General features: G+C 51.5%; 1 protein-coding gene across 5 annotated transcripts; it reads right to left on the reverse strand.

Moving 5' to 3' along the window:
* Positions 1-539: 539 nt before the first annotated feature.
* Positions 540-26,520, reverse strand: FKBP5 (FKBP prolyl isomerase 5). Of its 5 annotated transcripts, XM_065698628.1 has the most exons (12): positions 26,451-26,520; positions 19,372-19,465; positions 14,378-14,506; positions 13,114-13,258; positions 12,746-12,888; positions 11,824-11,938; positions 6,535-6,691; positions 5,531-5,621; positions 4,646-4,729; positions 3,633-3,887; positions 2,490-2,729; positions 540-946 (listed from the first exon to the last, which is right to left on the reverse strand). In XM_065698628.1, the coding sequence occupies exons 3-12, from the start codon at positions 14,480-14,482 to the stop codon at positions 848-850; spliced, it is 1,434 nt and encodes a 477-aa protein (XP_065554700.1). In that variant the 5' UTR covers positions 14,483-14,506; positions 19,372-19,465; positions 26,451-26,520; the 3' UTR covers positions 540-847. The 5 variants fall into 5 exon arrangements, with proteins under 5 accessions (XP_065554700.1, XP_065554697.1, XP_065554696.1 ...); XM_065698625.1 differs by lacking the exons at positions 14,378-14,506; positions 26,451-26,520 and adding an exon at positions 25,768-26,148; XM_065698624.1 differs by lacking the exon at positions 26,451-26,520 and having other exon boundaries at positions 3,633-3,818.
* Positions 26,521-26,836: the final 316 nt, after the last annotated feature.

A 26,836-nucleotide genomic window follows, 5' to 3' on the forward strand; every position in this document is an offset into this window, starting at 1 on the left:
AACAACGTCTCAACCCCTGCTCTTTTCTTCCCCTGTATGGAGCCCCAGTAAGCAACAAAATCACTTAAAGATGGGTGCTGAGGGACGGGCTACAAGCCACGGATTGGTCGCCTGTTAGCAGTGCATCTGGACCAGTTTTACTCTCCAAGGACACAGAAACTGGCTTCTTCAAAGGATAAAGTGCTCACCAAAACCCTTGTTAAAGGCAAGCTACATCCTATCACCAAGTGGCTGCAATGGAGGTGATGCAGGTCCTCACCCTCATCCCCAGCTTCACACTGCAACCCTTGTGGCCACACACAAGCAACCACCAGGAGAGAAAACCCATTTCTGTGCCCACCCCACAGAGTATCCACAGGTGCTGTGAGGAGCTGGGTGCCACCCGTGCCTATGCCAGCAGTGTTCCCCTTACTACCACCAGCAGCGCAATCCTGTGCCAGATGCAACTGGAGGCAGCACTGCAGTGTGCAAGGAGCATCTCCCACATCCCAATCCCAGGAGGACCCAGGACAGCCGACAAGAAGCCAAAGGAGCCGGGATGAGCTGTCTATGGAAACCTCCCAAGAGGCAAGAGTTTCAATTTTTATTACGATGATGATGATGACTTTTGTCTTTCTCTCCGTTTCCACGCTATTTGTTCCACGTGTGGTGGTCCCACAGCAATCCCGCCACTCCCGCTCGGCCCAGGGCGGTGGGACAGGGTTCGAATTTTCCTTTGCAAGGTGCCTTTTTGCTTCCACGATCACACAAACTGTAACAAGCTTTACAAGAAAACACTGGCGAGTCCTGAGGTCTGACAGCAACCTTCTTCTATGGGCAAGAGGCTCTCCCTTCCCCTCCTCCTCCATCATACATGTCCTTCAGCATCTTCAGCATCAGTTTTTGATCCCTTTTCACAAGCTGCTCTCTCTGCTACTTTTTCGACCCGGGTTTTGCTAGCTGCTTCCTACAGGACAGCAAACACAGCACATAGTTGGGAACAGGAGAAAGAGCAGGCAGTTACAGTGATGCTGGGGATGGGTTCAGGCAAGCCCAGGAGGGCAGGCAAACCATAGAATCAACCAGGTTGGGAAAGACCTTTAAGATCATCAAGTCCAAGCTTTACACCAACACTGCCAAGGCCACCACAAAACCAAAATTCCCATCCTAGGAATTCCTCCCCATGTGAGATCCCCCCCTGCCTACAGACTACTGCAGTTCACACTGGAGGCTCCTGTTTTCTTGGCTCAGCAGGGAGCCAAGGTTACAGCTCATCAGCTCAGCAAGCCTTTGGGAAAGGGATGGGATCCCCTGGAAATGGTGCAACCCACCTCCATCAGGCTGAGAGAGCTGGGCTGGTTCAGCCTGGGAAAGAGAAGGCTCCTGAAGGGGAGGCCTTAGAGCAGCTCCAGTGCCGAAAGGGGCTGCAGGAAACCTGGAGAGGGGCTTGGGACAAGGGCCTGTAGGGACAGGCCAAGGGGAATGGCTTGAACCTGCCCGAGGGGAGACTGGGATGAGCTCTTAGGCAGAAGCTCTTCCCTGTGAGGGTGCTGAGGCGCTGGCACAGGGTGCCCAGAGAAGCTGTGGCTGTCCCATCCCTGGCAGTGCTCAAGGCCAGGTTGGACACAGGGGCTTGGAGCAAGCTGCTCCAGTGGAAGAGGTCCCTGTCCGTGGCAGGGGTTGGAGCTGGAGGAGCTTTAAGGTCCCTTCCAACACAAACCAGGCTGGTTCTATGACGGGAGAAAGGCACTGACATGGAGCAAGCCTGGAGAAAGGAACAGGGCAGAGGGACAAGTAGATAAGCATTGGAGTGCGGATATACGGGACTGAGCTGCAGGTAACAGCCCATACACTGGCTGTGGGGGCAGGAGAGGAGCACTAAGGCACAGCACAGTCCCATGCCTGCTCCAGCCATCACTCTCCCCAGCCTGAGCTGGTTATCCCAGCACACTGCTTCCTTGTCACTTATTCCACAGCCTCAATCTCCAGGCACCAGTTCAGAAGAGATTAAACCATAAATGACCCACACAGATGGCTTGCAAAGCCATGTCCTCTCTTGTTACAGTACACCAGGTTTTGTTCAGAGGAATGCTGGATGAGAGCCTGTTACGAGACAGTGATCTCTCCATATGAGCACAGGAGCAGGCTATTGCCTTACCAGCTGCAGGAAATCCATCCTATCATGTCTCAAAATACCCTGGGCCGTGCCAGAGACAGAATGACATTTCATTTTACCGGTGACCAAGAGGTCATCAACACTCACTGGCTGGGAACAGCAAAATCAAGTCCAAATGCTGACCCTGTTATCAGCCCTCAGGAGCTCACACCACAAATACTTCCACTGATGACGAAGCATCTGATGGCAGCCTTTGCCTAAGAGAGACCCAGAAATAAACCACTTCTTCCCACTGCAGCAGGCTCTATCCCTCCATCCTCAGCCTGATCTCTAATTCAATTGGTTTTAACCCATTTCTAGATCTGCTAGATGGCCAAAACCAGACAACACGCACCTTTGCATCCCTCTCTGCAAACTTTGTGAACATGTTGGCGTAGATCCTCCGGTCCCGCTCGTTGTGCTCCTTTGTTTTTTTCTGGCACACGGAGATCTGGGATTTCGCTGCTTTGTTCTGTGGATTCACTTCCAGAACTTTCTGAAAGTCACATTTTGCCAGCTCAAACTCATTCATCAATAACCTGGCTTCTCCCCTTCGGTACAAACCCTTCTCATTGTCCTGGTCCAGTCCTAGCGCCTGCAAACACACAGGTCCCAGTCAGCAAACTGGGGCTCCCATAACAGAACCCCTTAGGGTCATACCCTCATTACATGTGCAGAAATTAGGATAAGGTAGCTTCAAGTCTCCAGAGCAGTTGCATCTTGCTCAAGAAGAACTGACTTCTCCATCAGCAGCTTGCAGGTCAGTAACACGGTTTACTTATTTCTCCTGGCTTAAAATCCCCCTGAGAGTAGCTGAGTCAATGGAAGACAAACCCGCAGGCAAGAAATCGGGTGTAAATGCTCAACAGGAGCCCAGAGGAGCCCAGGAGCGCAGAGATGAGGGAATGGATGGACTGAACATGCTTTTGTGTCCCTGCTTTAGCAAGAACATCATTTTGCTTTACTAAAAGCCACATATGCATCTTGGAGATGATTTACGTTTCAGATTAAGGCAACTAGCCTTAATCCCATGTGCAAGATGCTCAAATCTAAGCCTTTTATGAAAGAATTAACAGTTTCCTGACAAAGATGAGGTTGCAGCTCTTTAGGGGACTGGCAAAGCCCCATCCCATCCCCCAGTGGAGATCAGCTGCAGCTCTAGCAGACTGTCCCTGCTGTACCCAGATCAGCACCAAATGCCCATATCCGGCCCAGGCAGACCCAAACAGCATCTGAAGGCTGCCAGCCCATGCAGCATAGACTCCTGTGGATCTGGATTGTCCTAAGCCCATGCCCAGGTGGATTCTGAATCCCAGGAGGCACTTTTACCCCTAGCACACAGCATCCACAGAGACTTCGAGGTGCAGAAGGGATGGTGGCACCATCACACTGCCATTTGGAAATTGCTTCTCGTACAAAATGAAATTCAACCCCCCCAAAACTCCCAGTGAAAACATTCAGCAGGAGAGAATGCTCCAACGGTCTTGTACACCTCTACCTTATCACAGCACTCCACAGCTTTGGTGTACTCTCGCAGCTTCAGGTAGCACATGGCCAGGTTGAGGAAGGCAGCCAGGAGGAAGGAGTCGGAGGCTTTCGACTCTTTTTCAGACAAGCCATACTCCATTTCCAGCCAGGACACAATCTTCCCATACTGAATCACCGCCTGCAGGTATTTGCCTTCCTGGGATGGAGCAAAGAAGAAGAGGCTAGAGGAACCTGCGCTGAAACGCTCAGTCTGCTCCCGAACATCCTGCAAACAGGTTACGAGTTTAACACGGGGTGTCCACTAAATAAATGAAGGATGATGCCAAGTACCTACAAACCCACCAGGGCTTGGCTCAAGCTGCTGCTGTGCAGCCCCTGTGAATCACAGAATGAATCAGGTTGGGGAAGCCCTTTAATCCCATCCAGTGCAACCCTTCCCCAGCACTGCCAAGGCCACCCCTAACCCATGGCACTGAGGCCTCATCTCCACGCTGTGTGAGCACTTGCAGGGCCGGTGCCTGCAGCCCTGCCCTGGGCAGCCTGTTCCAATGCCTGAGCACCCTCTGGGGCAGGAATTGTTCCTCAGCTCCATCTAAACCTGCCCTGGGGCAGCTTGAGGCCGGTTCCTCTTTCACTTGTTCCTTGGAGAAGTGACTACAAAGATGCTGGAGAAAGACTCTTCATGAGGGACTGTAGTGACAGAACAAGGGACAATGGGTTCAACCTTAAAAGAGGGGAGACTGAGATGAGCTCTTAGGCAGAAGCTCTTCCCTGTGAGGGTGCTGAGGCGCTGGCACAGGGTGCCCAGAGAAGCTGTGGCTGCCCCATCCCTGGCAGTGCTCAAGGCCAGGTTGGACACAGGGGCTTGGAGCAAGCTGCTCCAGTGGAAGGGGTCCTTGCCCGTGGCAGGGGTTGGAACTGGGTGAGCTTAATCTTGATCTAGGATCTACTAAGTCCTGTATCTGATGGTCAACCCGAATTTATGTCTAGCTCCCTTTCTCCACAATCCTCAAGCTTACAAACCTTGAAGTACATCGTGCCTTTCTCCTTGACGACTGCAGCCTGCTCTAGCTTCTCTTTTGTGTCCATCTCCCACGACTCCTTGGCCTGTAAAGAAATACTTGGAGCAATCCCAGTGGCAGCCCACCACATCTGCCAGGACCACCCAGCTTTCTACAATTGCTTGTAACAAGCAGGACTCCTCAGGGTAGTATTACAGAGGATAAATCCAGCAGCTCTGGGTATGAGGATACACCCAGAGCATGCACAGGGGTGAAGACTTGAAGCCTTTACATCAGTGGAACCCCCACCAGGTTTGGGATTTCTCACTGAGCCAAGGTAGTTCGTCCACCTGAACCCTACAGGAGGAAAACCCCTGTGTTTAAACCACGACACCCTGACACTCCAAAAAGGCAGACGGAGGATGGAGAGAAACACCCCAGAGCAGAGAGATGTGGTGGGTCTCGTTCCTGCTCCAACCAGAGTGATGGGTGAGGAGGGCACCCAGACAGGAATGCAGGACAGCAGTACATGCCCCATCCCATGGGCATCTCTTGCATCCTGTTCCCAGTCTCCCAGTTGGCGCAGTGGCTGGGCACACTGACTTGTATCTGTGCAGCCGGGGCGGGGGGGAGAGGTGGGGGCAGGAAGAAAGGGAAAAATATTGAACAAAAGAAAAATAAGTAAAAGGAGAAAACAAAACTTAAGAAAGTACAAAAGGAACAAGGTGAGGAACAAATGAGAGACCGAGGCTTGGAGCCCAGCCAGGCAAAGAAACCAAACCAACAGAACAGAACAGATCAAGAACACAGAGGTCCCTGGTGACGTCCCCCCTGCAGCAGGGGCTGGGCTGCAGCCACGCCAAGGACAAAGGGTGGGCGCTGCGAAGGGAACCTTGGCTCCCCTCACCTTCTCGAAGCTTTTCAGTGTGACCTCGTAGACCAGCTCCATGTTCGCCTGGATGCCGTACTTGGGCTTCCCTGCCTCGCCGAAGCCGTACCTGACCGGGCAGAAGGAGCTGTCAGAGGAGGGGGAATCTTCCTTTTGTCAGTATTTGGCCACAAACTCAGACCCGGGCTGCCAATTCCCATCTCACACCCAACTCCATGTCCGTGGCTTTCTAGTGTTTTGTGGCCAAGGTGATGTTCAGCCATGGGCTGGTTCAGCCTGGAGAAGAGAAGGCTCCCGGGAGACTTTAGAGCAGCTCCAGTGCCTAAAGGGGCTGCAGGAAACCTGGAGAGGGGCTTGGGACAAGCCTGCGGGGACAGGCCAAGGGGAATGGCTTGAACCTGCCTGAGGGGATACTGAGATGAGCTCTTAGGCAGAAGCTCTTCCCTGTGAGGGTGCTGAGGCGCTGGCACAGGGTGCCCAGAGAAGCTGTGGCTGTCCCATCCCTGGCAGTGCTCAAGGCCAGGTTGGACACAGGGGCTTGGAGCAAGCTGCTCCAGTGGAAGGGGTCCCTGCCCGTGGCAGGGGTTGGACCTGGATGAGCTCTGAGGTCCCTTCCAACCCAAACCAGTCTGGGATTCTGTGATTCTGTTATTCTCCACAAAGATAGATATCTGACAACACTCAATGCATTATATAGCGGGAATCACCATTTCCAACTGCATCAAATCCATGTTTTTATACAGGTTTCCATCCAGTGAAGACACAGCCCATGTTATTTCCAGGGAGACATTTTCCTTTCAGCCACAGGACTTGGATAAAACTCTTTTACCTGACTTTCTGAAGCATATCAAGATTCCTACCAACATGCCACTGGTCCCTCTTGCCATCCCTGCCAGCACTGCTAACCCAAGGCTTTCCTGGAGGATCCTATTTTCAGGATTGCTGTTTTCCATGACTGCTAAACCAACTTTGGATGCTGGAAGCTTTGAACTAGATGGTGTCCCCACAGGGGTGCCCCTTACCGTGGTGCGAGGTAGAGGATGCAGTGCTCTCCCCTCTGCATCTTCTCCAGGGCTTTGTCAATGCCGATGGGGATGTCGTGGTCCTCCCCTTCACCCACAATGAACTTCACATCTTTGCAGTCGAACCTGGTGCCACCACAGAATCCCTCCAGATGAACTACGAAGGGAAGAGGGGACAGGGCAGGATTGCACCTGGAGCCACCCAAACCAAGGCAAGGTGGACTCCAGAGAAAACAACTTGTAAAGCAGCACACAAAGCAGACCTCCCGAAATCAGGCAAAACCTCCAGCTCTGGAAGCGGGGAAGACACAGGGTTGGGGGTAGCCAAAGAGCTCCTGGTGAGCAGAAAGGGATGGGGAGGGCTTGGAAACACTGCTGAAGAGCAAGGCAGGCCTCTCTCATCTACCCAAGGACCAGACAACAGATAAACATCATGACTAATATGTTCCCCTCGTACTCAACTGCACGAGTCAAGTCTTACTGGAACTGGATATTGCTCCTGGCACGCAGCCACGCAGTTTATCACGGCGATTACAGACCTCCTATACAGTGCTATAGCGCCTTGCCTTCCACCTCGAGGGCAAGGCTGTGTTCTCCTGCCTCCCAGAACTCAAAGTACAAGATAAACTTTCCTTTTTTTTTCCCCCTTTAATCTTCAACCAGTAACAGCCCCAGCCGCTGGCAGAAGCGCAAGCAGAGCGGACACCGGGTACCTGGCACATTCACCACCTGGTACTGCTAGCTGCCTTTCTGCAGCAAGATTATGCTTTAGTTATTCCATCCTGACGCTGTTCCAAGCTTTGGGCACAGTTTTGTGTTCTCTGCACTCTGCTTGCAGGGTACAAGGCACAACAAGTGCAGGTAAATGTAAAGTAAAAGCAGTTTCCTGAGGAACTCATGTACCGTTAGGGGAAAAAAAGCCAACACAAAAAACACTTGTTAGGAGAAAAATCCGCAGTGGGCATTCACATGGTTAGAACTGTGCGTAACGGCTCTGCAGCATGGAAGGACATGAGCTTCACCTTTCCTCGCAGCAGAGGGAGCACGGTGTGACCCGAGGATGTGCACTGAGCCCCTCACCCTGCTGTCAGGGCAGCAGGAGGGAAGTGCAAGGACAAGCCAAAGCAGACACTGCGCCAGACACAGCCAAGAGGGTCCAGTCTCCATACAGGAGAGCTGCAGCCTGGGATGAAGGAAACCCACCCAGCTCTGCCCCACAGACACTTCCCTATCCCAGGACCTATGGAAAGTCACCAGTACGAGACTCACGGACTGGGTCTGCAGCACAGCCCCAACCGCAGCGCAGGTCCAGCTACGCTGCCATAACACTCCCCAAGGATGCTCTCCCCACCGCAGGACACCAAGGACTGGACACCAAGCTCTGCCTCGCCACGCTGCTCCTGCCACCAAAGCCACCCTGGAACCTGAGCGCAGCAGAGCAGAGCATGCTCACAAGCTCAGCAGCACCCTAGCACACATCCTGCACCCATCACTGGCACGCAGTGACCATGTGTATGCTCACCCAGATCAGGATGGGGACAAAAGGCAAATTCAGCTCCTCCAGGGCTGAGCTTGGCTTTTGCACTACCCAAAGCCAAGGCGCAGCTGTTGTCTTAGGCATAAGAAAGTGGAAAATTCAGCCTAAAATACAGGTAACCCACAGTACCATGCATGTTCCTGGAGAGGACGGACCCATAATCCCCAACCCCCGAAGCAGCAGCACTACAGCTCTCCTCTTTTCCCTGTCCCCAGCGGGATGTGGCAGTGACTGCAAGGCTCCTCTTTAAAACAGGATGCACAGGAGGATGCTGCGATCCTTCCCTTCAAGAACAGTTTTGCTCTATTTTAGTTGCACATAAAAATACACTGGATGAAGAGGGGGGGTGAGAAATCTCCGCTTGGGTTTCCAGGAGCAGGTCAGCTGGTTGCAGTCGCTCTTGGATTACACGGGGGGAAGGCTCCGGAGGAACATCACTCCGGCTGCAGCTCTGACTTATTGTTCTCTCAGTGCCTGCAGCGATTTTGTTTTTGAAGAGCTGAGAACAGAGTGTACTGAGCACGGCTGGCACACGAACTTGATGTGCTGACAGCAATTTGTGCTCAGATTAAAAACGGAGGAGGAGGGATGGCGGGGGGAAAGGTTGTAACAAAAGCTGGAATGCCAGATTGCAACTGCAGCCCAGGTTTTAAGGACCAGAACCGTGGTTTTAGGATCGGTGTAACTTAAAACCAAAATAAAAGCTTTCAGAACTCCAGCCTGGAGATGCTTGTTCCTGGAAATGTGGTATCCCAGCTGGAATTAGGCTGGAAGAAACACCTCCCAGATACATGGCTCAGAGAAACCATCGCTGCTCCTGTGGGTCACGGCCGTGCCCAGACATGAGCTGTGTGCTGTCCCCATGGCTGCTGTGCCATCCCAGCACAGTGCTCACCATGAACAGAGCTGCATTTGTTGGTTTGGGGTTTAATTTTAAAATAGCGTGTTTCATACAATCCTAGAATGAACCAGGCTGGGAAAGCCCTTTAGGATCATCCAGTCCAACCACCCCCAGGACTGCCAAGGCCACCCCTAACCCATGGCACTGAGGCCTCGTCTCCACGCTGTGTGAACACTTGCAGGGCTGGTGCCTGCAGCCCTGCCCTGGGCAGCCTGTTCCAATGCCTGAGCACCCTCTGGGGCAGGAATTGTTCCTCAGCTCCATCTAAACCTGCCCTGGGGCAGCTTGAGGCCGGTTCCTCTTGTCCCATCCCTGGTTCCTTGGGAGCAGAGCCCAGCCCCTCCTGGCTCCATCCTCCTGTCAGGCACTTGTAGGGAGCCATCAGGTCCCCCCCGAGCCTTCTCTTCTCCATCTGAACCCCCCAGGTCCCTCAGCCGTTCCCCATCACACTTGGGCTCCAGGCCCTGCACCAGCTCCATTCCCTTCTCTGGCCACGCTCCAGCACCTCAATGTCTCTCTTGTAGTGAGGGGCCCAGAACTGACCACACGATTTGAGGTGTAAATTCACACCCAAACTGCTCGCTGCAGGGCAGCCTAGTGTGGCTCCTCCTTGTCCTCTCTCACAGTGATGTATTTAAGGGTCTCCAGCCCCTGGATGAAGAGGGATGTATAGGACTAAATGAATTAAGGGCAATGGAAGCTGTGAATGGAGGCAGTGGGATGATGCCAGCAGGATCAGCGCAGCACTCCCTATCTCTGCCTTCTCCACAGGCAGGACATCCATCATCATGATGACCACAAGCGTGTTCCTGCTTGCAGTGTTTGCTCCGATGCATACATTCATTTGCAATAGGTAAAGCAGGGATAACAGGCTGGGCACTATCACGTGTGCGAGGAGCTTCATTTTTGGCTCCTTATGTCCTTTCAGAAAGATGATTCCTGGCTGGTGCCCTCCCTCCCTGCTTCAGTCCCTTCCTGAGCCATTAAAGCATCATCATGTTCCAGAAAACCTCAGGCTGCAAAGGGAACAACCACAGAGGGACCAGGGCTCTCCCCATCCTCCGCACTGGGCACGGTGCTGCCTGTGAAGTGCCCAGACATCATCAAAATAAAGAGGAATGCTGGATCTGTGATGATTGCCATTATATTTAGTCTTTTAGTTTAACCTTTGGGGGTGCAGAGCCAGCTCGAAGCTTGGCTCACAGCTGGTCCCCAGCTAGAATGCTCACTGTGGGAGAGGCAGAGAGTGGAATCTGAGTCAGAAACTCATTTTTCCTTACGAGGAAGCCTCGTTAGAAGAACCAGTCATCTAAGGCAGGGAGCTTTATGAGCTGTCACAGCTCAGATCCAATTTCTCCTTTGCTAAAGGGAGGTAATCTTTGTGTACGGGAGCCCTGAAAGAGAGAAAGGAAATGCTCCCGTACGGAGCGAGCTCTGAGTCTGTGATTGAGTGGTTCTTGGGAAGGAAAAGAAATAGAATCAGCTAGGCCAGAAAAGACCTTTAAGATCACTGAATCCATGATAAGTGAGCCTGGCTTCCCCCATCCAGACCCGAATTAATGTCTGCTCCAGAAACAGGATCAGAACAGGGACAGCCCTATGAGACTGAGCTCCTCATTCTCCTGCATCAGCTGAGACCATCCTGGCCCCAGCAAACCCTGTATATTAATTTCACAGAATCACGGAACAGTTTGGGTTAGAAAAGACCTTAGGATCATCCAGTTCCAACCCCTGCCATGGGCAGGGACACCTCATTCTAGACAATGTCATCCAAGGCTCCGTCCAACCTGGCCTTGAACACTGCCAGGGATGCAGCATTCACCACTTCTCTGGGCACCCTGTGCCAGCACATCAGCACCCTCCCACTAAAGAACTTCTTCCTTAGATCTAACCTGAACTTCCCCTGTTTCAGTTTGAACCCATCACCCTTCGTCCTATCACTGCAGTCCCTGATGAAGAGTCCCTCCCTGCCCTCTTCAGCAGCCTTCTGGCCGCAGGGGAGGAAAAGGCTCCATTCTGCAAAAGATGCTATAAAACCCACCAAAACTACCATCAAGGTTGAAACAACCTCTTCCCTGTGAGGGTGCTGAGGTGCTGGCACAGGGTGCCCAGAGAAGCTGTGGCTGCCCCATCCCTGGCAGTGTTCAAGGCCAGGTTGGACACAGGGGCTTGGAGCAAGCTGCTCCAGTGGAAGGGGTCCCTGCCCGTGGCAGGGGTTGGGACTGGAGGAGCTTTGAGGTGCTTTCCAACCCAAACCACTCTGGGATTCTAACAAGTATGCCAGAGAAGCTGCTGAGCACCAGCATCAGTGCCCAAAAGAGATGCCATTAAGGGAGGACGTCCTGGCAACTGGTGCTTTCCAGGCAGGGCACAGCCAGGGTTTTGGCAGCCAGTGCATCCCAGAGCAGCTTGGACACTGCAATGGATGTAAAAGGGTCAGTGGAGAAGCCACAGGCCTGAAACCCCATGTGAGGGTTTGCTTCCTTCATCCTCGCCCTGGCTGAGCAGCTCCAGGGTTCACAGCAATGTCTGTCAATGCAACTGAGGGAACAGAGCACAGCTTACACTGCAGTGGTCCCTCCAGCATCTTTGGCTGCTCCCATGGCCAATCCACCCTCCCAGCCAGCAGCTCCGGCAGAGCCAAGGAGAGCTCAAGGAGCACCCCCAGGAATGCAGGGAACCACTGCCCTCCAGCACCTCTCCATCTCATCCAGCCTTCAGATGGACATCACAGCATCCCACCGTGATGCACAAACACTTGCAACCTATATAGTGCCAACAGCTCCTTGCCAGTGGGCTGGAGGGATGGTCCTGCCCCAGAGCACCTCCCTCCAGAGCAACCGGCACTCACTTTCTACTGTAGCACCTTCATTAGGGTTGGAGTAACCTTCTCCCTTCCTCTTGATCCTCCGGATTATCCCTCCATCCTCAAACAAGTCCTCACCTTTGAAGTCAAGCAGCTCAACCTAAAAAATAAAACAACAAAGAAAAGGTGGGCAAAGCTCAGAAGAGGGTAAGGAGAAAATACAACAGAGAAGCCACAGAGCTGCAGTTCATCCCCTGGCTGGAGAGCCAAGTCAACCAGCTCTCCATTCAGCTGCTGAGCAGAAGTTGCCCATAAAAGCCAGCTCCAAGCCACAGGATAATACACCCGATTTATTAGAAATTGGGACACATCCAGTACCTGAAGCACAACACAGAGTAACAGTACAAATAAGTTTATTAAGCCTGTAAGGGTACAACACAGTCATTGCTGCAAGATGCTGCGAAAGCTGCCCAGGACCAGCGTGGGCAGGAGCTTCCCCTTCAACCAGCTCCGACCCACGGCTTTGTCCCCACTTGACTTGGAAAGACTCTGCCTTAAAGCGGACAGACCCATTCCTCGCACTGCCTGGTCCTGACGAGCCCTGCCCTGTGCCAAAACCTTGGCTCTCCAACTGCCCCACGGCATGAATGGGTTTTTAGCACCTGGAGGCATTTCCCAGCCACTTTCTCCTTCCCATGTACATGTTTAAAAAGCAGGAATCTGCCCACTCTCCCCCCTGGCACCGGGGCTCTCCCCAGCCAGAGGTTTCAGTCCCAGCCTCCAGCTCAGACACACATTTCTGAGAAAACCCTGGCAGCGGTTCCTGGAGCACAGGGACACGTTTCAGGAATCCAAGCTGGGTTTTTTTGTTGGTTTTGGGTGGGTTTTTCTTCCTTTCTGGGCTGGCTGGCAAGGCAGGAAGGGAGCAAGGGACTCATCCATGCACCGGCTCAGCGGCGCTACTTGCCTCAAAGAAGAGGGTGGCGTTGGAGGGGATTTTGGGGGCGCTGCCAGCAGAGCCATACGCGTACTCGGGTTTGCACAGCAAGTAGCAGATCTCTCCCTTCTTCATGGTAGCCACCCCGATGTCCCATGCCTTGATTACCTGACCTAGGAGACAGGCACTTGTCAGGCAGGAGGGAACAACCCCCAGCCCAGGTAATACCCAGCCTGGGTGCTATAAGGATGGCACCCCAAGAAAAAGCACCCTCAGAAGTCACTTAACGCAGGGCTGACACTGACCATCTATTGAGCAACAGGGTTCCACCACCCCCACGGTCATCCCATCCCCCCTAGAATCATCCCAGCCTTAAGCATCCCCCTGGCCCAGCTCACCCTTGCCCAGGCTGAAGACAAAGGGCTCATTCCGATCGCGGCTGGAGTCAAATTTTTTCCCACTGGCCAGTTTGCCTTTGTAGTGCACATAAACCTTGTCCCCAATCATGGGGGACTCATCTTCACCCCCAGGTCGTTTAATGATCTGAGAGAGAGAAACCACCCGTGAGAAAGGGAGGCTGTGGGACAGCCAAGGATGCATATGGAAAGATATACAGATACTTGATAGGGAAACAGATATTAGATACACAGACATATATACAGATATCAGTATTAGCTATAGATATCTGTATTACAGATACTAGCTATAGATCTTAGCTATAGTTATGGGTATTAGATGTAACACCTATTTAGATACATAGATATTAGACGTAAGATATACAGGCACACGTGCATTTTCATATATACATACATGCATTTTTATACATAAACGACATGCATTCACATGTATAAATATATATACACATGTACACGTACATATATGCATGCACATAAATAAAAATCTATATGCACACATGCATATACCCCTCAGTGCTGCTCTAAACCAAAGGAAGGCTTGAGGGGGAGCCGTTCAATGTGTCCTTCCATCAGCCCCTAAAAATAAACCCCACGGGACAGGGCTGGGAGCTGAGACCTGCCCGTTCTCTGCAGCACTGCCTGGATAAACACAGTGGCTCGAAACCCGACGCGAAGGCGACCACGCTCGCTTTCTGTCTGTACACATCTTACTCGCAGGGGTGTGTCATTTCACTACTCGCTTCTTGTCAACACTTCTTTTGAATACTACAAGCCTGGAACATGCAGTTCTTGAGCTGAGGATGGAGCAGGGGAGGATGCTATTCTTAGAGGAAAGGTCCTATTCAACTGGAGAAGAACAAGCGCTGGGGAGCAGAACTATCCAAAACGGCCCTGAATATGAAAAATGGGTTGTGGAGCAGACTGCATGACCTCAGTGATGTGCTCTTTTTAATGTCTGTTGAGTCACACACAAAAATGCCTTGTGGATTTACAGCTAATAATCTGATTAGGAACACAATAGCAGTGAAATTGATTGAGCAGCCTGAATCCATCAGTCTCAAATACCACTCCACCCTTCTTTATTACAACTGATGCTCATTTCCTTTGCCCTTCGAAGAGGAGAAACCAACCCTACAGCCCTCGAAGTACTACATGACCCCAGAGTCTGAAGATGCGGCCCACTAATGTGACTGTGCTTCCCAGAATGCAGAAAGAAAGGCAGAACCCTCCTGGCAGCCCCCCTCACCTTCAGGACACCTCGGTCTCGAGCCGGTGTGATGTCCTCCCCATGCTCAGCGAGAGCCGCCGCCTGCACCTCCCCTTCGCTCTTGGTGGCCTCATCAGTGGTCATGGTCTCTTTGCATAAGCCCCGGACCTGGGGAGACACGACACCCACCCCGTCAGCCTGTCAGGACCATGCGAAGTGGTGTAAGAGGAAAGGGTTAAAGAAAATACGTGGCTCGCTGTGCTGTGGGGCCAGAGCAGGAAGCTTTGAGCACATCTCAAGTGTACAGAGCGGAAAATCCCCTCCCAGGGGCCACCCAGGCTCTGCTGAACCACAGGGCACAGGAAACCCGATGTGCAGTGCCCAGGGACAGCCCCTCAGCTTTGTCTGGCAGCACCAGTGTGGATGCTCACAGCGGTCCCCAGACTTCACCTTCAGCCTGGTGGCTACCACAGAATCATAGAACAGTCTGGGTTCAAAGGGACCTTCAGAGCTCATCCAATCCAACTCCTGCAATGAGCAGGGACATCTTCAAGTAGATCGCCTTGCCCACCAAGCTTCACCCATCCTTTCTGGCTCACATAGAGGCGAGCACCTCTTAGGTATTAGGTGCCAGAAATACATGTACCGGGTTAGCATTTGCCTTTTGAGGGTCTTTTATACAGTCCAAGATTATTTCCCACAAGGAATCACCTTTTTGTCAGTGACACTGTAATTTGAAAAGCAGCACATCAACCCCAGGCAAACTTCGATTTCTCTTGCCCACCAAAAACACTCCAAAGAGACAGGGCAGGTTCCAAGTCTCAGGCAAGCAAAGCATCCCCTTGCATGGAAAAACCTGAACACGCAGCAAGCATCTTCTCCAAAATCTAAACCCAAACACCAAAAGAATCCCAACTATTTGGGTGGATAAAGAGAAAATTCACAACGAGACTCAAAGAAATTGGTTTTTTTTAATGCTAGAGCTCCACACTCCCAACATCACCACTAAGGCGCCAGAAAAGCCTTTTCGTCAAACACATTCTTTTTCCAACAGCGCCTGGTGAAAAGAGAATTGCCTATGGCTTAAACCCTATATTTCCTGATGATTTCCTTCAGACCATAAGGCTATTTTGGTAGCTGCACTGCTGTGTGACACGTAATCAAGGAAACATGTGATGGAGAATGAAAAGTGATGGGTTTTTTAAGACATAAACCAGAACTATTAAAGTAACTTTAATTGCAAAACTTTCCCATAGTATTTGGTGTGGAAGCTGATGTTAACCAGCAGGAGAAATCACGAATTCAGGGGATTCAAAAAGAGCAAAGGATGTTCCCAGCTCCAAGGGCAGACAAGTCGTGCTGCAAGATAGAACTTCCCTTTCCACTGGGGTGCGAGGAGCTCAAAGCTGGAACTCACCACCCCCCAGCACAGGAAGCCACCGAGACACAAAGAGTCCTGCAATGGAAGTGGCAAATAAAAAAATAAGGGAACTACTTGCTGCAGCGCTCAGTTATCACAGGCTTTGGGGTAATGCGAATGAAGATCTTGTGTCTGCTCCCTTTCCTAAATAATAAACCTAAATAAAAACACTAAAACCAGCAACTTTGGTGGCGAGGCTGATGATCTCCAGCTGATGATAAACTGGAAAATAAACCATGGGTTACTTTGGAAGCAATGCTTTATGAGGGTGCTGAGGCGCTGGCACAGGGTGCCCAGAGAAGCTGTGGCTGCCCCATCCCTGGCAGTGCTCAAGGCCAGGTTGGACACAGGGCTTGGAGCAAGCGGCTCTAATGGAAGGGGTCGCTGATATTTGCAGTGGTGCTGGGTTAGATGTGCTTTAAAGGCCCCTTCCAAACCATTCTACGATTTGGGTGCTGAGATGGTCTCCAAGCCACGTAGAGCCACCATGGCCATCATTCTGGAGATGAGCGAGGAGTGGTGGTGCCCATCACCAGCACTGTGGCTCAGGGCTTCCCGACACAGATCCTGTGCAGCACCAGGGACACAAACCACATCCATAACTCATTTGTTGTGGTATTAAGACCAGGAGGAGCACAAAAGGGGAGCAGGGAGCAGCTTGCGTAAGAAATTCCACCTCCTAGGAAAGAGCCTCCCAAAGTCCACCAAGCAGCCACTGCCGGGATGCAGAAGACGGATGGGGAGGTGCTGGCTCTGGTTTGCCGGTTGCTAAATCCCACCAAGAGACATCTAAAAATACACCATACGCATCCTTCTCATTATTTTTCTACGTAAGCAATTAGTGGAGTCATCCAGGGAAGCTGGCCAAGGCAGGCAGGAGGGGACACACTCTGCGTCAGAAGCAGTGGGAGGGATGGAGCCTGCAAGACCGGCTATTAAGATGAGGTCCACATTATGAAAGAGCTCAAGACTTCTCCATCCAGCGAGAGCAGCTCTACCTAGGCCAGAGAAAACCCCACGCTGCTCCCGCTTATCTCGCGTTTGGAGGGACAGGAGGGGGCTGGCTGGGGTCCAAAATCCCAAATCATGTGAAACAAAGTTGGGGGGAGGGGGGGGAATATCTGCTACTCCCTGAATTTAACTTCCGGGAAGCCGGGGACTGCTGGTGAGAGCCCTGCAGGGTTGCTGGAGCTGTCAGGGGGATCTTCCCGCTGCAGGACCACGTGTGCCTTGGATACGATCAGGGATGCAAACAATTCATTACCCCGTGCAAAAGCTTCTGGGTATTTCTGACACAAGAAGCAGATCCTGCTCTCCTGCTGTTCTTAGCCACAAGCTTAATGTTGTCAGTCTGTCAATGAAGCCAGGTTAAACGCTCTGATCACCCACACTGCTTTATATCCCTGGGGTGTAAATATGGAAGAGAGGGTGGTGAAGAGTTAAACCCCCTCAGGCTGGGGCATCCTCTTCAACCCAGAGGTGCAGCAATTCTGCAATGCAGCAGAACATCACTGAAAGGACACCAAGAGGAACAGAATTTCCGTGCAGAGAGAATAAAAGCAATAGAGACGAGAGTAAAAAAGTCCAGAGCACGGCCCAGGAAAGCCGTTTTGGGGCAGTTCCACACAACTTGATTCCTTCCATTCTGAAGCAAAGTTCCTTGAAGGAGCCCACAAATACCCCTGCTTCGGCTTCAAGCCTGGTGCTGGGGTCTGGCCTGTACCTCCAGTAACCACTCAGGACCCAAAGCCACCAACTCCACCCTCCCCAGGCCCCACAGAAGGACGAATTTATTCCTCACTGCTGTAGGAAAGGGTTTGGAGGTTTCATTTGTTTGCGTTTAATCAGTCCCCACTCTATTGGATGACCTGAAAATTCAGTGTAATAATCTGTAATTTACGAGCTATAATAAACAACTTTTGAAATCCAGAGGTTTCAACATCTGGACACAATCTCTTTCAAGTGCAACTATCTCAGCATTAATTAATATGAAATATATTAAAGAGCTTCTAGCTGAGCAAACAAGGAGGACTGCGAGTTCAGAAGCCTCCTACAAGTGCGCGACATGTGCTTCGCTTGGACCAGCACATCCTGACCCACGGTGCCAGCACACGCCTGTTCTCAGCACCACTAAAGGAATATAAACGCACAGAATCATGGAATGGTTCGTGTGTTGGAAGGGACCTCAAAGCTCCTCCAGCTCCAACCCCTGCCATGGCCAGGGACACCCTCCATAGAGCAGCTTGCTCCAAGCCCCTGTGGCCAACCTGGCCTTGAGCACTGCCAGGGATGGGGCAGCCACAGCTGCTCTGGGCACCCTGTGCCAGCGCCTCAGCACCCTCACAGGGAAGAGCTTCTGCCCAAGAGCTCATCTCAGTCTCCCCTCAGGCAGGTTAAAGCCATTCCCCTTGGCCTGTCCCTACAGGCCCTTGTCCCAAGCCCCTCTCCAGGTTTCCTGCAGCCCCTTTAGGCACTGGAGCTGCTCTAAGGTCTCCCCTTCAGGAGCCTTCTCTTCTCCAGGCTGACCCAGCCCAGCTCTCTCAGCCTGGCTCCAGAGCAGAGCTGCTCCAGCCCTCGCAGCATCTTCTCATCAACCCCTTTAACTGCTCAAAAGCAACAAGGCTGCATCCATCCCTCTTGCAAATCTGCTGGTTTCCCAAATGCTGTCCTACACATTGGCACCAGCAGCTGCAAATATTATTGTTCCCTCTTCCAGATTAAGAGCAGCATCACTACAACTGATGCTCACGAGCAGTCGATGCCCTTGTGCAATCAAGCTGCCTGCGATGGGTCAGGCTGCCCAGGCCGAGCATCCTCCTGCACGTCCTGATACAGGCACGGTTTCCGCTTTGTCCCTCATTTTAGCACGGCCACACAGACATTAATACAGCTGCTGCATCAGGTAAATAAACATTTTTTGTCTATTTTTCTTAAAGCAGGTAAAACAAAGGGCTTTTCTTGGTGTCTTTTAAAGTTGGGCAATGGCTGGTGCCTTCCCCACCTTCATTACCCTCCAATGGTGTGTGGTTTTCAGGCTGGCAGCAACCCCAGGGCACTGCATAGGCACTTGCAGAAACGCAGTAAGCACAGAGAACCATAGAATCAATGAGGCTGGACAAGACCTTCAAGATAAAGTTCAACCTTCTCCCCAGGAGTGCCAAACCTATTATTAAACCATGTCACTAAGGGCCCCATATACCTCAAAGCCCTCTCCTCTTTGCATGTGCCTTTCCAATGATGGAACCAGGGGCATGCACACCATACAACAGCAACACACACTGCACAAAAATCCACACCATAAACCCAAACCATTTAGTTTTACAGTTCCCTCTCTACATGAATGTTGCTATCTTCCAGCCTGGAGAAATAGCAGAAAATTCCCATTTTCCAAGCAGAGAATGGGATGCAGATGTCCAACCCCAGGCTGAGGACAGACAGGTATCACACATGCTAGGGTTTCACCACACACACGATCCGGAGCCACATTTCCTAGAAATTAGCATACCGGGAATTTGCCAGCTCCAAATGGAAACTTCCTGTCGCAGATCCCTGCCAGAGGCTCACCCGAGGGGAAAGCAGCAGAAAGGCTGGGGAGGGTTTTGAGGGCTCTCACCTTGCCACCACACGATCGCTGGAGAACGTGCGGAAGTCCAGGAAGGTTCTGGATGCGCCCACCCAGAGACAGGGTGAGGATTTCACACCAAAACCTGGTAGAGAAGAAAGGAAGTAGTTAAAAATAAGATGGCAACATAAACACCCACATACACTTTATCCTCAAACAGGGTTTAAGATGAAGAGAAAACAGAGACAGCTGTTTTAAGCCACAGACCCAGCTCTACTATGGTCAGAAAGGGGTGATAAGACCATGGACAAAAGCTCCCATGGCAGCTCCTCTGCTCCCTGCAGCCACGCGACAGTGTTTTGACTTGCTGTTTCCATAAAACAGCATTCAGCATCTTACCATTAGCTTAAAAAAGGGGGAACAAAGAAAGGAAAAACAGAAAGGGCTATAATTCTGTCCAACTTTTTTATTGACCGTGCTGAAAGTCAGGATGAAAATTAGCACAATGAAAAAATAAGAGCAGGGGTTTGGGTTTTTTTTACACCTACTTAGCACAAAGCACTTCCATGGCACCACAACAGCCTTAAAAGCTTTCGATTGCAACACAGGAGGGAGTTTCTTTAACATGCAAAAGGTCAGGCTAAAACCAGCAAATCTGAATGCACCAGCGGGGGGGAAACATGGGGCCCCAAACCCTGGTGACTATTACCCCAAATGCCATGAACATTGCCCAAAATCGCAGTGAGCACTGCCCCAAATCCCAGCCCTGGAGCTAGGCAGGAGCTTGTGGACCTCCATCCTAGCACAGCCACTGACAGATAACAAAGACCAGCCCACCCAGCACAGTAGCCAGGCTCTCTGCACTATCCCACTGTGGTTTCGCTTCCCCTTAATGACAAAAAACGGTTTTTCTAATAAAATCAGAGAATCATAGAATCAACAAGGTTGGAAAAGATTGTTAAGATGAAGCCCAACCATTCCCAGCAGTGCCAAGGCCACCCCTAACCCATGGCACTGAGGCCTCGTCTCCACGCTGTGTGAACACTTGCAGGGCCGGTGCCTGCAGCCCTGCCCTGGGCAGCCTGTTCCAATGCCTGAGCACCCTCTGGGGCAGGAATTGTTCCTCAGCTCCACTTGCCCTGGAGCAGCTTGAGGCCGGTTCCTCTTGTCCCATCCCTAGCTTCTTGGGAGAAGAGACCCTACTTCCTGAGTGAACAGTCCCCATACGGCGGGAGAGGGAAGCCCGGAGCAATGCTTTTCCCAGGACAAGGGTGTTTTAAGGCTCCTGGAACACAAGCCTGAGGAGCAGAGACCCAGGAAGACGGTGTTTCAGTTGGGAATAAATTAAAATTGCGATTCCTAAGGAAACACGACTTTCTTAAACCTGACCAAAGCAGCACCAAGCAACCCTCGGCCCCATCCCAACACAGAAGGATGCACCCAGACATCGAGTGCCACTTCTCCCACTCATACATCACAGCTTCAATTTGAGATTAATTATGTTTCTGACTTCCCACTCCTTCTTTAACATAAATAGGGAAGTCATTAAATCTAAACTATCTCTATCTAAGACTCACATGGATTGATTTACATCCTAGCGTGCACACTGTGCAAGCAGCTAACATCGCATCGGGCCCATCACAGCAACTTTGATTCAAACAAAAAGACAAAACACAAATAGAGCTGCTTTCATGGCCCAGCACCCTGATGAACCTCCATCCTGGCCAGGGCAAACCACGACAGACCAAAGTGAGTCTCCTTTATCCACAGTTGCTGCTCCAGGGATAACTCCTCCTGCCACGGAGACTCCGGTACCCCTAAGCATCCCTTGAGCATCCCAGTGCCACCTGACCTGTGGGACATCCCAGGGAGGGACGTGGCCACCCATCACCTCCCAAGGACCAGAAGGTGCTGGTGCTGTAACAGAAGAGAGGCAGCAAGGGAAGAGTTTTAAGCAATTAAGAGAACAACAAAAGGAGCTACTGCATGAGGCTAACTTGAATACAACAGCATGTGCTCCCATCACACTTGCCTAGCTAATCATTTTGCCCACCTAATACTTTTAAGCTTCTGAAGCAGTTTTAGTCAAGATCCAAGTCATAACTGATTTGTTTTTCCTTTTTAAATATGTTGAAGAGGCTGCCCTCAAGTTTCAGCTGCAGCGAGAAGAACAAGTGAGCAGAATGGCTGCTGCTCCCTGCCAGAATATTCCAACAGACTGGTTCAGCCCCTCTGCATCCCCTAGGAGCCATGGCAACATGCAAAAGGCTTTCAGCAAGGTGTTGCCCACCCCCCACCCCCCCCAGTTTACAATATAAACCCATTAAAAATAATCTAGTTATTAGCAAAGCACCAGTTTCTTCCAGGTTGCTTCAAATAAGATGCTGCAGGGATAAAGCTCCTTTTGGCTCTCCAGCAAGCATTCCACCAGCAGCCCGTGGTCCATCCCTTCAGCGTGGGTGCCCAGAGACACAACACCCTCCAATGTGAAATGGACAAAAAACCCCAAGCAATGTATTTTTCCCTCTCTTTTATTCCAAACCACAAACATACACTGGGAAAAGCAAAAGCCATAAACATTTATGGGTTGCTGCTCTTTCAAGAGGAGAAGGTACCAGGACGGGACACGATCAAGGGTTTTACACACTGATGCTCTTCTGCTCCTACCCCTGAGGATTTCAGCTGCTCCCAGCACAAGAATCAAGACAAGACTCTGCCACAGGTAGCACATCCCAAAAATACTGGAAAAAACAGGAATGGCAGAAAGAGCAGCAAAGCCTCTCCTCTGCATCAGCAGAGAGAGGAACCAGCCTGCACCCATCCCACTCCTGGAGGAGCCAACACAGTATCAGATGATGGTAAAACACAAAAAGTAAGTTAAGAACCAGGAATAATAATTGTAGAATGGGCTGTTTCAGCCCTGCCTCAGCTTCCCAGGAGACAGCTGGCAGAGGGGCCCATCGTAGCATCCGAACAAACTCAGAGCCCATTATCCACAGACAGAATAGCACTCAAATTTCCTAATGCTGTCAGAAATTACTATTATGTAACTGGAGAGGGGAAAAAAATACAATAATATAGCCAAGCAGGTTACCTAAACCACCCCTAAAAAGTGAGAAAGTGCTTGACATCCCGCTATCCACTCACTGGCAACCTCAAATTGGGATTTCTGCCATTGAAAATGAGCAGGCTCTTTTCACCATGTCTTCTCCCTTGGTCAAAACAAGCAGAGAGAACAGACCTAGCCAGGCTTTTCGGGACACTGGAAAGAAATATTCTACCTCTGGCTATAGAACATGAAGTTCCATTCCCTGCACAGCAGGCTGGTAGCGCTGACCCCTCCACAGAGCATCCTCCTGGCAGTAGCTACACCATTGTGAGCAAATCCCATTTTAAGGATCAGCTTGGGGGAACTAAAATAAATACCAAATAGGAATAAACAAGGAACACCTTGTCTGCCAATTCTGTCCTACCTAGCCTTTCGGGGTTTTTTTTTTTTTTTTCCAGAATAAATTTGACAATTAAACTTGGATTTATTTCATCTTTTCTAATTTCTAAGATCATCTCACTGCTTGCAACAGATTCCAACCAACCCTCCACCCAGTCACTGTCACCCACAGCAGCTGGAATGTGTATTTTCTCCTTATTTTATCACTTATCCCCATGCACAAGCACTTGGCAGCATCCTGAGATCCCACAGGAGGGATCCCCAACTTGGCATCTGGCATTGGCAGAAATAACCCGGCACCCAAGAACTTTTTCATGAAGCTATGTGTGTACCAGGGCTCTATAAATGCCAAATTTCACTGGGCAAAAGGCAATTCCTGGAATGTTGTGAAACACCAGCCTGTTCCCACACCAAATCAGGGTTTCTTGGAGAAGGAAATGCCACAAATGGCCAAAGTGACACCGGGGGACCAGGACTGCCATCACTGGGGACACTGCAAGGTACTGGAGGGTCGGGATGATGCTGAAAATGCTGTGGCTTTGGGGACAATGCTGCACACCCACTAGGTCACCCTCATTCCCACCAGCCCAGTGGAAACATGCATGCGAACACGAGTGCGCACACACACACGCACACACACACACGTGAACTGCTGAAGGATGGGGAGGGAGCCGCAATGGGGATCACACACCAGAGATGAGGTTACTTGTGAGGTGTGCCTCCTACAACTCCTTATATTGAATTAAGTGATTAAATTGAACATAAATAGCAATAAGACAAGGGGGAATGGGTTAAAACTTCAACAGGGGAGATTCAAGTTAGATCCAAGGCAGAAGCTGTTCCCTATGAGGGTGCTGAGGCACCGGCACAGGGTGCCCAGAGAAGCTGTGGCTGCCCCATCCCTGGCAGTGCTCAAGGCCAGGTTGGACACAGGGGCTTGGAGCAAGCTGCTCCAGTGGAAGGGGTCCCTGCCCATGGCAGGGGTTGCAGCTGGATGAGCTCTAAGGTCCCTTCCAACACAAACCATTCTATGATAGAAATACTCCCATTTCAAGTACTCTTGGATTTAAAGAGGCTAATTTCCTCAAAGTGGTGCTACCATTTCTGCACATGGGGCAGCAGAAGAGTTAATCTCAGTTCCTCCTCAGCCCACCTCTTCACTTCTGACAGTTTTACTCCGATTCTTCTCATTTTCCAACACACTCACTTGCAAAATCAGAAATCCTGATTTCAATCACAGTTACCGATTACAGAAAAAGCCCGTCGGGGCCATGACAAGAACAACTTGTACATTAGAACACTCATGGCCACTTCCTTACACCCACAAACATACTGCATTAAACTAAATAAATATAAAACCCCTCAACTTTGCTAAGAAACTTACTATTTCCTTGTGATATGTATGCATGAGACTGGCACGAGCTCCAGAGATCCCTCAAGGGGCTGCAACAACTTTATTTACATATATGTGACAGAGTGAATATAAAACAAAATATTAAACAGTACAGAAGTAGAAGCAAATGAGAACAAATTCTTCTTCAAATACTTCAAGAATATTCCCCCGCCCTGAGCCAGCCCAGGGAGCTGCGGCCGGACAGAGCAGGGTCTCAGCGCTGAGCATCTCGAGCTTTCCAGCTAATCTGCAAACTGGCAGTTAAAACACACCCAATTACACAGCAGTGATGCTCCTGAAGGATGCAGCTTGGCTTTTCACTGGGGAATTGTCCTTATTTTCTGGCTCATCCCAGCAGAAAGATGCTCTAACAGTGCTGGGAAAGGAGCTCAACATAATTCAAGCCTGTGCTGGGCAAACACAACCTTGGGAAGCTATGATTATTCAATTGTTTAAAAAAGAAGAAAAGTAAGGGCACAAGCTGTCAGGCCAGCAGCCATCTCTGCTCCAGGCAGGACAAGAAGCCACATTGCGCCAGCCTGCTCCCCTAAACTGCTCCAGCACCAGTCCCACTCCATCCTCCAAGCCCAAAACCGTAAGAGAGGCCACATCCCATCATCTTCCAGCAGGCTGTGGCAGAAGGGATAACTCTGCACCAGAAACCTGTTGGTTTAGGGCTTTTTTTCATCACACTATCACACATTTCCTCCAGCACAAGTCCCAAACCCCCCAGAAACTCCCCAAACACCTCTCTCCACCAGCATCCCATCCTTGTGAGCACCCAGCTCCACCACACCCTCACCTTCACCCTCCTGCGTTGCATGTGTTGCTGTTATCACCAACCACCCAGCAGAGCCAAGGACCAGCATCCTAACAGGGACTCCAGCATTCTCAGTGAGGGACCCCCAAATCCCACCTTTGGGCTGCAAAACTCAGCCCCCCTGAAGTTATTTCTGCTTGGGAACACCAGGTTGGAGATAAAACCTGAGCGTATTCAAGTCGCAGCATCACCGCCTGACCCAAACCCATGCCACCTCCAAGAAAACAGCCCACAAAAACCACACACAGGCTCTGCCCAATGGATTTAATGATTTTCTTCCCCTCCAGCCCTTCTCAGGGCAGGGAGGGAAGGAGGTGGGAAAGGCAGGAGGGCTGTAGCCCCCCCCCCCCCCCCCACGTTTTAAAGAAAAGAGCAATCTGCTTTCAACTTTTCTGACTTCTAATGCCGATTCCCATCTTGGATTTGATGCCTCGGTGACGTCCCAAATCCACCTCAACAGTTTAATGACTTGCTATGAGAGACACCATTCAAACTCCACCTTCAAACCCCCACAGTATCAACTCCCAGCCCAATCGTTTTCCAAGCCTCTCCCCAGCAGCAGCAGCACAATTCCAGTGAGGACACGGCACGGCCGCAGCATCGGAGCTAGGGACACACCAAGGATGGATGTGCCCCAGGAGCTCCTACTGCTCACCACATAAGATACTTCCTCTTGCTACAAGCAGGCTCACTTCAATGCGGATTTTAAAAACAGAAGCTTTGAAAGAGATTTTGTGCCCAGAAAGGAGGAAAAACAGAAGATGCTTAAAATACAGCCACATTTACCTTGTGCAGTCGCTTATTCCTGCTGCCAGTGAAACTATGTATTTGTGCAACATGCCCTGTAGGGTACTTTTGGTAGGTGGCATTAGAGGAAGTGTAGGAGCTGAGCACCAGAGCCTTGTCTGGTGAGGGGAAAGGGGGGAAAAAGAGAAATCCCCTCCCTCAAGCACCATCCCGCTGGTGCGAACGGTGGGACACAGACCCCTACCCGCTGTGACCCCATCCTTCCACTGCTATCCCCATCCTAGGGCATCACCCCAGAGCCATCACCACAGAGCACCCCAGTGCATCACTTCGGAGCATCGTTCCAGTATCCCCCAGCACTGCTTGGGCACCTCTGGTTTAACTCCCTCCCCATCCCCTACACTGGGGGGAGTGGGGGTATTTATGGCTTGAGGACCCCAGCCCATCCTCACCCCACAGCAACAGCTGGGAGCTTCATCCCCTTCCCACACGACTCCCCAGCCCCACGAAGGACCCAACGCCTCACACAACCCCACGAAGGGTCCCCGCAGCCGCACACCAGCACCACACACCCCCTACACTGCTTCTACAACCCCAGACGGAACCACCCCAGCCCCAGACAGGCTTCCCACAGGAACCACGCAGCCCCACGCAGGGCATCGCAGCCCTCGGCAGCCCCGAGTCTCCCACGACACCGCGCACCGACGGGCGCAGGGACCCACCTGCTGCTGCCACCGCCACCCAGCTCCGAGTGATCTACCCTCCCCGTACCGACTGAGTCTCCCCGGCCGCCGAGCCCCACCCACCGCTCCTCATTGGCAGCTCCTCCTGCCAATCTTGTGGACGGCCCCCGCTGCACCTTCACATTGGCTCACGTGGTGCTGGTATGCAAATCAGAACACGCTCCCCTCCCCTGGCGTGCCCGAGCGCTCCGCCCACCCCGCGCACTCGCCGGGGCCAGAGGCGGAGCTGGGCAGGACCCGGGGGGTCCCGGCCCCGTCCGATGCCCTGGGCGGGGGGGGGGTTCCCGTTATGTGCAGCGCTCCTGGGGAGTCCCCGGCCCCGTGCAGTGCCCCGGGGGTGGGGGGGTGTCAGCTCCATGCAGGGC

This window comes from Lathamus discolor, chromosome 19, assembly GCF_037157495.1.
Source record: "Lathamus discolor isolate bLatDis1 chromosome 19, bLatDis1.hap1, whole genome shotgun sequence".
NCBI classification, from domain to species: domain Eukaryota; kingdom Metazoa; phylum Chordata; class Aves; order Psittaciformes; family Psittacidae; genus Lathamus; species Lathamus discolor.